Genomic DNA, 14,920 nt, shown 5'->3' with positions numbered 1-14,920 from the left:
GTTTATTGAAGTAACAAACATTTTAATCTTTTGTCCTTGCCATGTGGAGTTCCAGGGCCTGGGAAACACAGGAGGACTTGCCATCCTGCCTGTGTGGAAATGAAAACCCTATTGTTACTACAGTGGTAGTCACTGTGCAAGGCAGGATATTTTGTGTGTATATGGAGTTGTTCATCTGTGTGTATCAATTGAGGAAATAATGTTGTACTCACCTCTTTCTTGATTGTCTCTTCAGCAGGCAAAAGGGTGAACAGGCCCAAGGAGGCTCCAATTTTACTTCCATCTCATGCCTCCTTCTTAAAAGCTTAAAATCACCGCCGGTCAACCTTACACACTTTGAGACACGGTATACTATACACTATTAGTACATATTACTTATCAAATAGACAGAAGTAGGCTGGCAAGTTCAGAAGAACTCACCACACCCTTACAACAAGGTCAGTGGCATGGTGACAGTTGCCAACAAACGTGAGCCAGAAACTCAGTGATTAAGGAACAAAGCAAACAAAGCAAACCTATGGACTGACTCTTCTGTTCATTCCAAGAAATCTCTCTGCAACATTTTTACATGGACTTTTATTTTTAAGTGTTATTCCTGCAATATTTCAGTTTATAGATAGACGATTAATCTAATAAGCATCCATTATTTGTATCTTAAGTCCTGCAAACATTTTTAATTATTAAAAAATATTAGCTTGGACACCAAATGGAAAAAGAGTTAATCTGTGGAGCCTGTAACATGGTGTTTCGTTCCACTGGGCTGCTTGAGAAACACAAAGCACTTTTCTGCATTGGGAGTGAGGTACGACACTTTCAAGTGCGAAGTCACAGCTCTGAAATTCTCATAAGAGGCAACGCTGCAGACGTGCACCCAAAACAGACAAGAACCCCTGATCTTGTACAGGTAAGTCAGTAATACTGATGAAATAAGAGAGAGCAGGGAGGGATGAGGTGGTAGCAGGAAGAGTTATTTCATTTTAAGAAAAGGGATTTTGATACAATTGATTTGAAGATTTCATGATTCTTGCAGTTGATGCTCAGAAAACTGTATTATTTATTTGTATAAGACTTCATAATATGTGTGAACATGCCATGAATGTGAGAATTACACACAATCAATATGACACACCCACTTTTCAGCGATCAAATGATACGTAAGTTAGATACTCCTTTCATCTGGACTTCAAGAAAACATCTTTACAATATCACCACTAACTATGGTCTCAAAAATCACCACAGAGCTGAATCAACAAACCTCTAACTATTATGTGTCGACAAGGGTTATAAGGTAGTACATGTCTACCTAATAAACAGTAACAGTTAAATATTATTTATATAGTATGTATGTTTTAGGTGGATGTTCTCTTAAACTGTCTAAAACTGATTTTATGTGCCATCTCTGCCATTCAAAAAACAGATGCAGTGGGAAAACATTGTACATGTATTTGTGTTTGTGTAGCTGAGAGGTCAGCACAGGAACATCACCAGCTGGAGGAGTTTTGATACTGATCCAAAGTCAGGAAAAGCAAAAGAGAGTGCTGCTCTGCAAAACCTCACTGAAGAGGTAAAAATGAACTGCTGCACAAACCAGACTTCTTTTCTCCTGCACTACAAACATGCAACATCCAAAACACAATTGAAAAACAATTTTATCCATCTACTGTTAGTTCCTAGTGGGCCATTATGGTTTAGTATGGTTTAAGTAAACAGTAGACTACTGTGTAAATGTTTTAGGCACTAAAAGTAACCGTGGACACTAAAATACAGCAGCCTTGCAGAGAAAAGAAATGAATAATAGAAGAAATGGGAAATAAATAAATGAAAGTCCTATAAAAGTCCTGAATTGTACTGTAAAAAGTGAATAAATCTCATTCATAATAACCCAAAAGTGATGAATCGGGGTAAGATTTTGTGTTCTTTTTTATTTCCCATTTGACCATATACTGCTTGCTTGGTCTCTGATTAAAAATGCATTAAATCATGTCAGTCAATGCACATTGGAAGAGAAAACAAAGAAAACAGGGTGTATATGGATTCACAAAGACATGTGCACAAGCATTTTAAACTGATTCTCTCTTCTCTGACTTTTAGTTTCACAAGTTGAGAATGTCAGTTGAAGAAATTTTACCAGACTGGTCAAAAAGGAGCACCAACACTGAGGTGACTACTCTCTCAGTCTCTTTCCTCATTCTGTACATCTTTTCCCCTTTACTGTACTAGTCAGCCTATGGTATATTTCACATTTTAAAGCATGTCAAGGTGCCATAAGTGTTAGAATGATTCACAGGTCACTCTGAGAGAAGACAGATACAAGACAAGATTACATTTCAATGATAGTGGGTCTCCAGGTGGCACAAGAAATGAGTCATTTTGCTCCAGGGTGTAAGATGTTTGAAAATCAATGCTGAGGATGAATCCATCCACTTATAAACACATTTCTTAGGCTTGTGGGCGTCAGCTGGGTCACACTGAGAGACTGAAGGAGATGAGGGAAATGGCGGCTCTCCACGAGCACCAACTGGCCCTGATACATGCTCAAAATCAGCAGCTGGAGCAGCAGAAAGAAGGTGAGGAACAGGCTGCTTGAGACCTTAAATATCCCCTTTTGCCTTTGTGTGGAAAATTGGGGGAAATCATATCAAATATACACTCGATATCAATGTCAGAGATCGCTCTAGGACTGTGTTGTGTGTATTGTGTGTCAGAGTTGGCCCTTCAGGTAAGCGTGCTGATGGAGCTTAGAGAGCAGGAGGAGAGGAACAAGGAAACACTGCAACAACTAGCTGAACAACTCCACACATTACAGTAAGTGTGTATGACCCAGTTTCAGGCTTTAAGGTGGTCTAATAAATAATTTACATTCTTGATTAACTAAAAGTAGCAATACCACGATGTACAAATATTTCAAGATTTTGGATAGAAGTGTAGAAATATTACAAATAGAATTGAAGATTTACTTAAATCATCACTTGCTGCACTAATACAAATGTGGCATTCAAAGAGAAATGGTGCTCTACCACTTCTCTTCTAGCTGCTGGATGACTCAGAGCATCAATTGTGTGTTTCATTATAACTGGGGAGTTCCTCATTGCAACATTTGTGGTCAAATAAATTGAATTTCCTCTTGTGAGGTATACTGGCTGGGTGACTTTTTTTTATAGAGGCCACAATATGATCTCATTTAGATGATCTACAATGTTTTTATTTCTCTTTTTCTTATTAGTGTAAAAGAGGTCCCTGTACCTGCTGATCAGCCAGCTCCATGCGAGAATAAAAAGATGCATCATGATGACAACTATGAGCTCATTTCTTCTGTGGATGGCCCTCTCTCTGCACAGATAAAGTATATACCTAGTGATTTATTTTAAAACCACTTTACTGAAAGGAGAAAACAAGATCAAATGTTGTTACTGTTATAAAAAAAACAGGTTGTTTATATGTGAATATGAATACAATCGACTGTACTGCCTGGCTGTATTGACTGAAATCTATCACTGGTGCAGAGCTCTGCGGCAGGCATACATACAGTCAGGTGGGTCAGATCCAACCATTGTGGCACAGATGATTAACCTGCAGAAAGAAGCCCAAAGTCTGGAGAGGAACCAGCCAGCAACAGCCACCGAGACCAGTAAGAAAGAGAGTAAGAATCCGAGTGACGATGAAGAGAAAATATGTAGTTTGTGTTAATGTATCCAAGTGGAGCAGAATTTATAGTCTTTGTTCATTACATTTAATCAGCTTGATTTTTCTGCTCTAAAAAATCATTTAATCCATAATGAGGATATTCTAGTTCATTATTTTCTTTTCACATGATCAGTTTAAAACACAGTGAATGAAAAATACACTGCAGATTAGAGCATTGCAACAATTTACAAAGAGTCTGATTCAAACAAAACAAGTTTTTTCCTTCTATACATTTTATTGAAACACATACAGCAATAATATATGTATAGATTTTCATGTTTTCCCAATAACGACATAAAACAAAAACATTACAAGAAGCAGAAAAATATGTATGTATATAGTTAATTATTTCAGCATACTATCACACATAAGCATTTCTTCATTATTTTATAAGAAAGTACAACGTACACAGGGTAACTTGGTCTCATACTATTTTGCAAGTGGCCTTTTGCAGCTTATGTCAGCTTTTTATGTGGCCAAGCAGCTTGAGAAGCTTTTTTAGCCATTGTGTAATAATGAAAGTGCAATACAATATTTTGCCTGTAGGATATTTTGATAGTTTCATATCATCAGGATATAGACAGAGGATGCAAAGATGGCAGCAGACAGGATATGTTAATGAAACAATATCTAATATATAATAAGATCTGTATGAACATACAGTTTAGTCAACAAATTAACAAATCAGTGTAAAACTAAAAGCAATGATTACTGTCATATTTGGTGACTCCAAACAATACATTTCTCCCAAAGTAATGTAAACTGAGAGACAATTTACTCCACAGTTGTTCCATAAGACCAAAAGAAGGTATGAGTCAATAATTGGAACCTTAGTATTTGGTACAACCTCCAGACTTATAACACAGAATTGAAGGTAAATGATTGTTTGGGCCTGAGTCACATCACTGTTCTTGTGGCCAGAGGTGAAGCATCATCTGCGGGATCCGAGCCAGGAGCTGCTGGCTGTGGAGCAGGAGAACCAAAGACTGGAGGAGGAGATCCTCATGATCCAGTTGGCCAGGAGGAAATGTCATAACTATGAAGGTCGGACAGTGCTCCTCCAATTCTCCTTAATTCAGTCTCAGAGAAGCCAAATCAGTGCATTTCTTTAAAAAGTTTTTATTGGCTTTTTCTTGATTTTACTACTTTCACTTTGTGGCTTATACACTTATTTCCCTTCATTTTATACATTGTTTCCTCTGTCTCCTTACTGTAAAGCACTCTGTAACCTTGTTTTGCTGTATATATAAATGTTGCCTGCCTGCTTTCTAACAAGTCCATGACTGTTCAGAGAGGATGTGTTTTATTGTGCTATGGAGCAGCAGTGAGGACTGAGCATGAGCTGATTCAGACTGAAACCCTCCAGCAGATTGTTGCTCTACAAGCAGAGATGGAAAGAAACAAAGAAAGACAACCTCCTCGACCTCCAGCTGCTCTCCAACCCAAGAGCCACACGCATGTGCCTTTCTCCCTGGTACAATTTATGAACTCAAACTAATCAGACTAATGTCAAAGTTGCTTTCAGTCATGTCATTTAAAGTCTTAGATGACTGATTGCTCAATAACAATTTACTGCCAGTGTTTGTTTATGACATTGATTCAGAAATCTCTCTTTGTGCCTCAGCTCGAGGTCAGATCCTTCACCTCTCCATCAGGAAGATGCATGCTGGACCCCCTGGACTCTCTAGGTCCAGCACCCTATGATCCTGGGTCAGTGTAGTCCTCAACACTGTTCACCAAACAGGCCATTTACATGTCAGAATACACACTGAGCTCATATCAAGCCATGAATGGAAACAAGCACTTACACTGCATCAACTATAATGTATTAACTAGGAAAATTACATTAAGTGACCTTTATATTCATGCTGATAACAAAATTACTGAAACATAAGGATATAACAGGTATACGGCATTTCACTAGTGATAAATACAAGCATTTAACCAAAAACGGTGTGTTATTACACACACTTAGCCCAAAATGTATTTAAATAATAAGAATATTGGATTTACCCTGCATGCACACTTTAGACAGGAACCAAATCTGTAAAACTCCAGCAAAACAACTAAAACTCTCTTTCCATACTAAGCAGAAAATCTGTGTGCAGCAACTGCATAAAAATATTGGTCTCAATTAGCCAATTAAGCTGCCTCGATACTATTCAGAACAGGCTGTATATTTTACTCATATAGCTTATAGTAGTAAGTAGCAATAAAGTGACTGTGAATTACATCAAATCATCTACTGATCCTGTCAATGATGTATCTCACTGAGTAACAGATCATCTCTGGTTTTCCAGAGCTGGTTTTGTGGTTTTTTATGACCTGGTGCTGGGAGTTGATGCCTCTCATAAGGCATTGCGCCTGTTGGCAGCTCTCTACTCCGAAGGCCAAGAAGTGGGACGAACAACTCCACTGCCCCCCGTACAGTGCTTGCCAGGAGTGTCCCTTCCATACACCCATAGCCTGCAACCTGGAAACTACGCCCTTTTGTCTGTCAAACAACCTGTACCCAGGTAGGGGGAAACACCTATAGAGGAGATCTGTGTTGGTTATATTTACATTATCTACAGGATCTACTGGAGACATTTCAGTATAGGTAAATCATGAGGTTATTATTGAGGTTATTCCCAAAATCTGTGACTAAGTAAGTTTCTCAATATGGAAAATACATCAATAAAATTTGCTGTCATTGTACAGTACTTTCTCAAAATGTACTCTTGATTCCAACCTCAATATCTCAAATGGAAATCACACGCACTTATGACATTATATGCACTCTCCAAGAATATAGTGTATTGACTCTCTAACCCTTGCCCCCTGTAGGATCCAGCCGTCACTCTCCCTCTCTCTGGTGGTGGAGGTCCAGACAGCGACAGACCTGGATCCTTCCAACCAGGAGATCTTCAAACTGCTGTCTTGCGGCTGGACACAACTGGAGCTCTTTGACCAGCACAACCAGGTCTGAAAGCGGATTTAACCACAGCCTATATAATGCTGTAAAAATGTGGAAATTAATTTTATACTGATGAAAATGTGTGATTATTGCAGTAGCCTAAGCAATGTGGTATGTGTGTTCTTGTTGCAATCTGTAAATGAGGTAGGTCAGCCTCTAATTTGCAGGATGGTGCAAAATTAATTGATATCATGCTGCTGATGTTTATTCATTATTCATAATAGTAACTTCATATCAATGATTTACTTAAACAGAAAATAGTGTAAACCTCTTATAGGTAATAAGGAAACTGATTGATTGAGCATTAATCTCAGTATGAGTCTAAAATTACCTCAAAATAAGCACCTGTCATCTATTGTTGCTATATGACTCACCCAATACTCTTTTTTTAAAACATGTTAATATTTTCTCTTCACCAACAGCTCTGTAGTGGCCACTGGAGGGCGCCAGTGCGCAGGCTGCCTATCAGACCCTCCTTAAACCATGCTCAGATTAACTCAATACCTCAGGTAAGAAGACATGAAACCAGTTGCTACATTACATACATAGTGCTGTATCCATGTGTTATCTGTCACATGTTATATATAGGCAGCAATTTGAGTGGGTTTTTTAAAGCCAAAGCAATGTTTTAGTTTAGAAAGAACAAGGCAGTGAATTACAGACCTGACTGCATGGTGTGTTTCTTAAGGTGGACAACATGGAGCTGTGTGTACGTTTGGTGAATGGTCGAGATGGAGGCGTGCAGACTATGGCAATGCCTGACCCCTGCAACACCAGTCACTATAAATATCCAGCTGTGGTAAGTTAAGAAGGGCCTTCACTGGTTCCTAGAAATATTTTTTTAATGATTAAATTTAAGTATTTTGTGTTGAAAACCAGTTTATTGAAGGAATTCGTCATAAATGAAGCTCATAGTGTAATTTAAAGTCTGTCAGTACAGATGATCTGTTATCTTTAAGCAATGACAATAATGTAAATACTATATGCTATATGGCAGAGGAAGAATGTAACCATCTTGCATTGGAGGTAGGTATAATATGCTTTTCTTTAACAAGATGCTTCAACATGATGTTTTGTCTCGTGTCTCAACACAGGTGTCCACTCTTCCTGTGACTATCCCTGTTTCACCTCCACAGTCATCTGGAGTGGATCAATTATCCTCCCCCCTGCCTTTTACTGAGCACCAAGACCCTCCCCCACCAGAGGAGACCAGTCAGAGCTGAAAAAGACATCAATACAATGCAGGATGTTGCAGTTTCTTTTGCATCGTAATAGATGATTTATTTGGAGTAGAAGTGTAAATGAGTGACTGGAGATATTTAGCTTGCTTTGTGATGTATAGGTGAGGTATACAGCGGTCCACATTCAGAGCTTATATACGGTGTCTTATATATACACTGTTGGAAGAGCACAGGGATTTGACAACCCAGTGTTCAAATTAAAAATTGTATGTTGAAGTAAAATACATTGTTGTACAGTGGTACCTTTAGGATGATGATCACTGACATCTCCATTTGTTTACTCTACTAATGTAAGGGAACTGAAACATGCCCCCACAAAACCCCAGAATATTAAATTTACAAGTCAAAAGAAAACCAGCTTTTTAATAGATGTAATCATCTTCAGAAATGGCAGATTCATGTTAAATTTAATGGTCTAACATTGCAGCTGTTTTTGTCCTGTACAACCTCTTTCAGGGGTGAAGTACTCAGTAGAAAAGTTATGGAAAATGAAACAATTAGATTCAAATTAGGACTTTGGAAAAACAATCTCTAAACTCTAAACTTTTTTCATTTATCTATAAATATTTTACTAGAGACACATTCCAGATGTCACATGCTATAAAACTAACAGTTACACAACTTAACTGCAGTTGACGCATAATGTTTGAGCTCATAGAAAGTCAAAAGGAAAATTGGTGACACACAATCTTACTTTTGCAAATTCTTTATTATTTTGTACTACAAGTATACAAAACTGGACAGACAAATCTATGAAAATGGATCTTATTTACAAAAACAAAAGTGTTGAAAGGTGGAGGGGCTCGACAGGCATGCTGTGCTGGTTTTCGAAGATCAGGAAAGACGTGAGGATCATCACGCCGAAGACCCGACAGAGGCTGACTGGTTGGCAGGCTGCAGGGAACAAAAGACAACACAAAACAATTTAAATTAACTGCAGAGAGCTTAACTCTGAAAGCTCTGCCTGCTTCCAGTCAAGAGAAAAATGTTCAGTTGCTGGTTTGTATTGAGTAGCTCCAGTAAGAACTCACCATCTCACTTTATACAGAGATGTGAACTGTAAATGATGCAAGAAGTTTGTTCTGATTATAGTGTCACCACTGAAGACAGCAGTAACTTAAACTCCTGAGACTGCAAAGTAGTTGGGTTGTCTGGGACTAAACAGTATGAGATTTTCACCTGTAGGGTCACCGTTAGGTCTTTCCTCTACACTTTTACCAGCCAGAAGGTCCCAGCTACAGACCGTCATATATAGGTTTCATCATGTGAACCCATACAGACTTTAACACCACATTACAAAAATGATTCCTCTCAACTTCCATCCATTTTTACAGATTCCCAAGCTGGAAAACAAGCTGAACACAAGTTGAGATGTGACTGATCTACCCTAGAAGTAGTCTCTTTATATGGACTCGCCTCCTGTGATTTTTCCTCCTGGACTCCATTGCCGTTGCTGGCACTAGAGTCCCCACTGCCATTAACTGTGGCTTCCTGTTTCGCCTGCTTAGCTTCAGTGTCCTTTACTGGGCTCTCCTCCTCTGGTTTCCTCTGTGTAGAAACAACCATGACAAAAAAAATAAATAAAAAGGGGGAGGGAAGGGAAGAGAAGACTGAAGGCCGCTATACACAACTGTATTCCATGCAAACAACCTTTGGAGGGTAATATTCAGAAGAAGGGAAACTGAAATCAAAGTTGACACTAAGAAGCCGCTCACCAATTACAGTTGTCAAGTTCACACAGTTTAATTCATCATGCACACAGCCCAGATCACAGTTTAATGTCTAGTATCAAGCTCTACCACAACACAGTCACCTACACACACACCACAACTACAATTCACTGAACAAAAATCTCAGAGCAAAGACCGCAACAGCTACACACCAGCTAAAGATTGACATTCACAGAAAGCCATGACATCCTGAAGTGTGTTCAGACTGAAAAGGAAGGCGAATTTTAGGAGGTGGCCTGATCATGTACACAGTCAGTGGAAAGATGCGAGTTTGGCCGGGGCATCATGAATGGTTTTCACTTGAACAAATTTGCACTTTTACCAGACTTTATAGATGTGCATCATAAACCTTCAGAGTCAAATTAAAGGCTGATAACAGTTGACAAATACATTTGCATCTGGTGTGTAAAGTGGATATTTGAGCCAGTGATGAAAGTCACATAAACAGGGAGAAAATTTGCTTTCTGTCTGAACGCACAACTCAGAGCAGGCTAGCACACCTTGCAACATAAAGCAAGCAATAAAAAGGCCAGTTTCAGTACAGATTATGGCTCCAGTACGGAATTGTGAAATTTTCTTTGCTTAAACTATTGTGAAAAGGAAACATTAGCTTTTATTCTGCCAAGTTAAAATCTCAATCATCCAGATTCTTGGGTAGACTTCTGCTGCTGATCTGTCAGATAAAATTTGCAGAGTTCAAGACGATTAGTGGAAACAGTCATGAGGAGATTAGAGTCTTACCTTTTTCCTGACGAGGTGGGAGATGTCGGACGCAGCTTTGGAAGACGAGGCGCTGTCAGATGATTTAACTGCGATCTAAGATACAAATGTTGGGTTTGTGATTTTTTTTGGGCAGCGGATCAGTTTACGTTTTAAGATCTATATGCAATACAAAGTGCTTCCTTACCTTGCTGACTGTTGCAAATGCAGATGATGGTGTTGCAAACGCAGATGACGATGATGAAGATGACGGGCCACCGTTTTCACATGGGAATGCTGAGGAAGTTGAGGCTCCACCCTGAAAGAGGTTAGTCAGTTACCAAAGAGCCAAGGCTGCATCAACTTGCTCTTTCATACATAGTATCCTGCTTTTAAACATGGCTTGCAATCCAAAATATGAATACATTCATGCTCTAAAAAAAAAAAAAAAAGTTTTATTTTGTCCTGTCAACCTACTAGTGTCTGCTGGATGGCATGGGAGGCAGCGCTGGCTGTTCTCTGGCTTTCCTTTGCATCCTCCACTTTTTCCTTGATGTCAGGCAGAAGCCGCTTCAGCTCTTCTATCTCTTTCTTCTCTTCCGCTGCTGCATCGGCACCCTCTGCTGCATCTATCGCCTTGTGCAGCATGGCTACGTACACAAGACAGTGAGTGGGATCAGCACAACATCATGATAGAGAAGTATACAGGATAAATTCAGTACTCACACAGAGAAATACCACCCTGTGTAGACTTACCCAGGCGTGTCTCGATGACCTTTATGGAGCTGTTGTAGTGTTGGATGGCTGGGCTGTACTGATCCATGTAGCACAGCGTAGTGGCGACATGGTAGTGAGTCTCAGCCAGCAGACGACTGTGAGCAGGCAGGTGCTTCAGTTGCAGGGTGAGACATTCCTGGAAGTCGTCTAGTGCTTGGGGATAGTTACCTGGCAGAAGTAACAGGAAAGTCAAGTTTGGATAGATGCAGAAAGTATGCTGGATAATAGTCTGATAATACTCTGCAAGTCTAGCAAATCATTGAAGCAAGTGGATGTGACTGTCAGTTTCACAAAGTTAGATATTTTCAGACACCTCTCCCTAATTTGGAGGTCTGACAAGTGTGGGGACAAGCAACTGGGTACAATGAAAGCAAACTTACCTGATTCAGCACTGACTTCTCCAAGTTTCAGATATGCCTGGGCTGCCATTAGCTGATCATCTTTGCCTTCCTTCCTGTGTAGATTCAAAGATAGGAAATATACACTTAAAGGCCTCAAACTATCTACAAACAGCAAATGCACTCTTTGATCCTTGAGCAGTTATGAATTCATCAGCAACTTCATCTTGCAATGTTACCTTTTGTAGATGACTTTAGCTACCTCCAGCATCTCCCAGGCCAACTGCAAGTTTCCAACTTCTTCCTCTTCCTAAAAAAAGCAGAGACGGCATACATTAAAACCACACCTTTGTATTTTCAATCCAATTTCAAGAGATTTCCATGTGTTGTGAAAGCTCACCTTTTCACCATTTGCCTCTCCATCCTCATCATCGTCATCATCATCATCGTCGTCGTCATCATCATCTGTGGAAGGCACCGCAGAATTACTACACAGCGAGATAAATGTCTTCCCACAGTGCAAATGATCTCAATAATAAAATCAAACATGCACAAAAAAAAAGTTCCCACAAGTGCAGTTTAAACTTGCTCTGGTGCTTTTCCCTTCACCTTTTATAAACACCCATACATGTGAACTGTATCAATAAGTCCCGCTTTTGTTGCACCCATTAATGCAAACAGTGCCATGTATCCGAAGAACTACTGCCCTCTGGTTCCTCCTCGTCCTGTTCACCCTCTGGTTTGGACTCCTCGTCTTCTCCCTTCTCTAGCTTTGCCTCCGTCTTCTCCCCATTCTGCTCTTTTGAATCTTCATCTTTCTTCTCTGTCGCAGTTTCTTTTCCAGAAGACCCATCAGGACCTTTCCCAACACTGTCCGCAGCACCAGGGCTCTTCTCAACTCCATTCACTTTGGCTTCCTGGACTGTAGTCTTCTCTTCCCCGTTCGCAGATGAAGAGGAGGGTTTGTCTGATCCATTAACAGCATGTTTGGCCGGGGATTTTGCCACACCATTCTCCTTTTTTACTTCAATGCTGCTCTTCCCGTCCTCTGACGCCGGCTTGGTATCACCCTCCGCACTCTTTTCCTCCTCTGCCATTGCATCGTATACCTGCTTTCGTAGCTCATCTCTAGTTTTTTCTGCACCAGAGTGGCATGTGAAAAATCATTTCTAAATAAGTTTGCTGAGTTTTTCTGAGAATGAAATTAGCCTGATCTTTCAACTCATGATTTGAATTAAATGCTGCTGTGTTCATTTGTGATTAGATGAAATTCAATTTGATGTGTTTGAGCCATCATACCACAATAGGAAAACAGCAGCAAAGCTAATATGAGAAACACACATATCTTAGACTACTGTATTGGAGTGTCAACTGAGTGGGAAATTGTAATCACTGACAAAACAACAAGTTAGTTATTTAAAGTGCTCAAAATTGTATCAGGCAATCCGTCGTGATATTTAGGAATACTTCTGATACTGACCATCGAGGTTGTTGGCACTCTCAATATTTGGGTTGTTAGGTTGCTCCTCTTCCTCAGATTCCTCTGGGACTCCCTCCAGGGCATTACCGAGGACAGTGTTCTCCATCCTAACCAAAACACAAGAGACAAATCAGGTTACCCAAAGTTACCAAAAAGGCACTCATTACTAGAGAGAGTTCTCTAAACCCAACTTAATTTAGTCAGTGAAAGGACTTATGACACTGGGAAAATGCCATACTGAAAGCTTCTGTATCATTGTCAGTTTAGGAAACTTTAATCAACTTAGAATCAGTCTTACAGTGAAATAATTCAGATTAACTTGGTTACCTGGCAAGCTCCAGCAGGGACTTCCCACACAGGAAAAGGGCCTCACCACACTCATCTGCAGTGTCACCATACCTTTCAGCCCTGACAGACAGACATCACAAGTATTATGGTTATGAAGATAGAGACAGAGCAGCTTAAAGTTACATTATCAAAACACAACTAGCGGAAAACAACCACGTTTAAGTATGATTGAACCTCATTTCAGTATGCAGTCCAATAAAACTTCAGAAAGCAGACATAAAAATAATTGAATCATTAAGGATAGGTTCACAATTGCCTATATTAACAATGAAAAAGGTTTGCCATAATCATTGTTTTTATGCATACTGGAACATAAGATCCCTTCATAATGCACTTCCAATGCAAGTGAATCAACAGCGCTCTTTCTGTGCATAAGTGTATCAAGAGTTTGTATAAAGTTTCATATTAAAAAAAGCCAATATGAAGCTTTAGTCACCGAGCACAACAGACTTTTTATTGCTAAAGTCTGTCTTTTCATTACTATACATCCACAGCAGTTCAACAGGGAAACACAAAGACGGGCTCTGATGCTATAAATACTAAAATGTGGTAGTAATGTTTATTGGGACCATGTACACTGTCAAACATTACCATTTGATGTACTGTACCAGAGCTTATAGATACTGTTCATCTGCAGTCCCTTGAGTAGGTCAATATTGATCAGATATGCACATGATGTGGATAACTCAGACTACTGAAGCCTCATATAGACACATTTTTAATTGTATGGGCTACATGAACAGTATATTCAAAAAGGGGTATTTCACAAGCTAGTATGAACAGGAGTGATTATTACAGAGGAAGAGAGTGACTTGGAAAACAAAACAAAAAAACTCACAACATGCCGCAGGCGTCCTGGAAAACACTGACAGCAGAAACAACATCTCCCATCACTAGATGCCTGTTTCCTGTGCCTATCAGTTTCTTTGCCTCCTCCATGACATCAACAGAGCTGCAAAAAAAATGAAACAATGCATGTATGAATATATCTAAAAAGTCTAATAGGATCTGGAAGAGAGGCAGCAGAGTTCACATGCTCACCTGTCTGCTGCAGCTGCTGAAGAGGAGCATGGCTTTTCCTCAATACTGCAAAAAAAGTGACGAGATTATTACTAGGAAGGAAAAAAAGGGAGTTCAGTCGAGAGCATTGCAAGTTAACTGCCCTGAATCTGACACACAGGCGCACTTAGATGGTTAATAGTGTACTACTCACTTAACATCCGGCTGTTTTATTGTTGTTAGCACCGTGTGGTTGTTAGCAAACTAGCTTGCCACTGTATTAAAAGATATCTGTTAAAAGTGTTAATTGCACACCATTAGACACGCCGGTCAACTTTAATAGCTACTCTCATTTGCTTTTGCTGCACGTTTTGCATAACCGAGAGATACACGTCAACAAATACTTATCAAACAAGGTCGGATTGGAGCAGCCGTGTTATCAAGCTACGGGCTAGCTTAGCTCAGCTGTGTTTTCCCCATTTTAGTGACTACAGTGAAGCATTTGCAAGAGGGGTGTTTTACCTCCCGGAGCTGGACGCGGCGGATGTTTCCTCTGGCATGCTTTCAGGAGGACAGTAGAGACGTACAGGCAGACACAAAGCTGTCGGTGTAACAGTGGCGTGGATGGAGTACAGCTTGGACCTAGTGTGTCTTTGTTGGCGCGCTTA

The 14,920-nt window shown here is 39.8% G+C and overlaps 2 protein-coding genes across 4 annotated transcripts; one reads left to right on the top strand and one right to left on the bottom strand.

The window, feature by feature from the left end:
- Positions 1–706: 706 nt before the first annotated feature.
- On the top strand, positions 707–7,863 carry ccdc17 (coiled-coil domain containing 17). Its single transcript, XM_053323016.1, has 15 exons — positions 707–904; positions 1,460–1,564; positions 2,092–2,160; positions 2,444–2,567; positions 2,667–2,805; positions 3,224–3,343; positions 3,504–3,640; positions 4,606–4,728; positions 5,007–5,158; positions 5,309–5,394; positions 5,985–6,200; positions 6,511–6,646; positions 7,063–7,149; positions 7,329–7,439; positions 7,735–7,863. Exons 1-15 carry the CDS (start codon positions 707–709, stop codon positions 7,861–7,863), a joined length of 1,932 nt encoding a protein of 643 aa, XP_053178991.1.
- Positions 7,864–8,577: 714 nt separating this feature from the next.
- Positions 8,578–14,908, bottom strand: nasp (nuclear autoantigenic sperm protein (histone-binding)). 3 transcript variants are annotated; one of them, XM_053321898.1, is made up of 16 exons: positions 14,775–14,908; positions 14,295–14,339; positions 14,092–14,205; positions 13,233–13,313; positions 12,906–13,012; positions 12,297–12,563; positions 12,129–12,248; positions 11,826–11,890; positions 11,665–11,735; positions 11,468–11,541; positions 11,067–11,255; positions 10,788–10,960; positions 10,519–10,629; positions 10,353–10,427; positions 9,298–9,429; positions 8,578–8,775 (listed from the first exon to the last, which is right to left on the bottom strand). In XM_053321898.1, the coding sequence occupies exons 1-16, from the start codon at positions 14,810–14,812 to the stop codon at positions 8,737–8,739; spliced, it is 1,701 nt and encodes a 566-aa protein (XP_053177873.1). In that variant the 5' UTR covers positions 14,813–14,908; the 3' UTR covers positions 8,578–8,736. The 3 variants fall into 3 exon arrangements, with proteins under 3 accessions (XP_053177873.1, XP_053177871.1, XP_053177872.1); XM_053321896.1 differs by lacking the exons at positions 12,129–12,248; positions 12,297–12,563; XM_053321897.1 differs by lacking the exons at positions 9,298–9,429; positions 12,129–12,248; positions 12,297–12,563.
- Positions 14,909–14,920: the final 12 nt, after the last annotated feature.

Source organism: Scomber japonicus, chromosome 7 (assembly GCF_027409825.1).
Source record: "Scomber japonicus isolate fScoJap1 chromosome 7, fScoJap1.pri, whole genome shotgun sequence".
Taxonomy (NCBI): Eukaryota; Metazoa; Chordata; class Actinopteri; order Scombriformes; family Scombridae; genus Scomber; species Scomber japonicus.
Note: the sequence above shows the minus strand (reverse complement) of the source record. Positions and strands in the feature narration are given on the sequence as shown.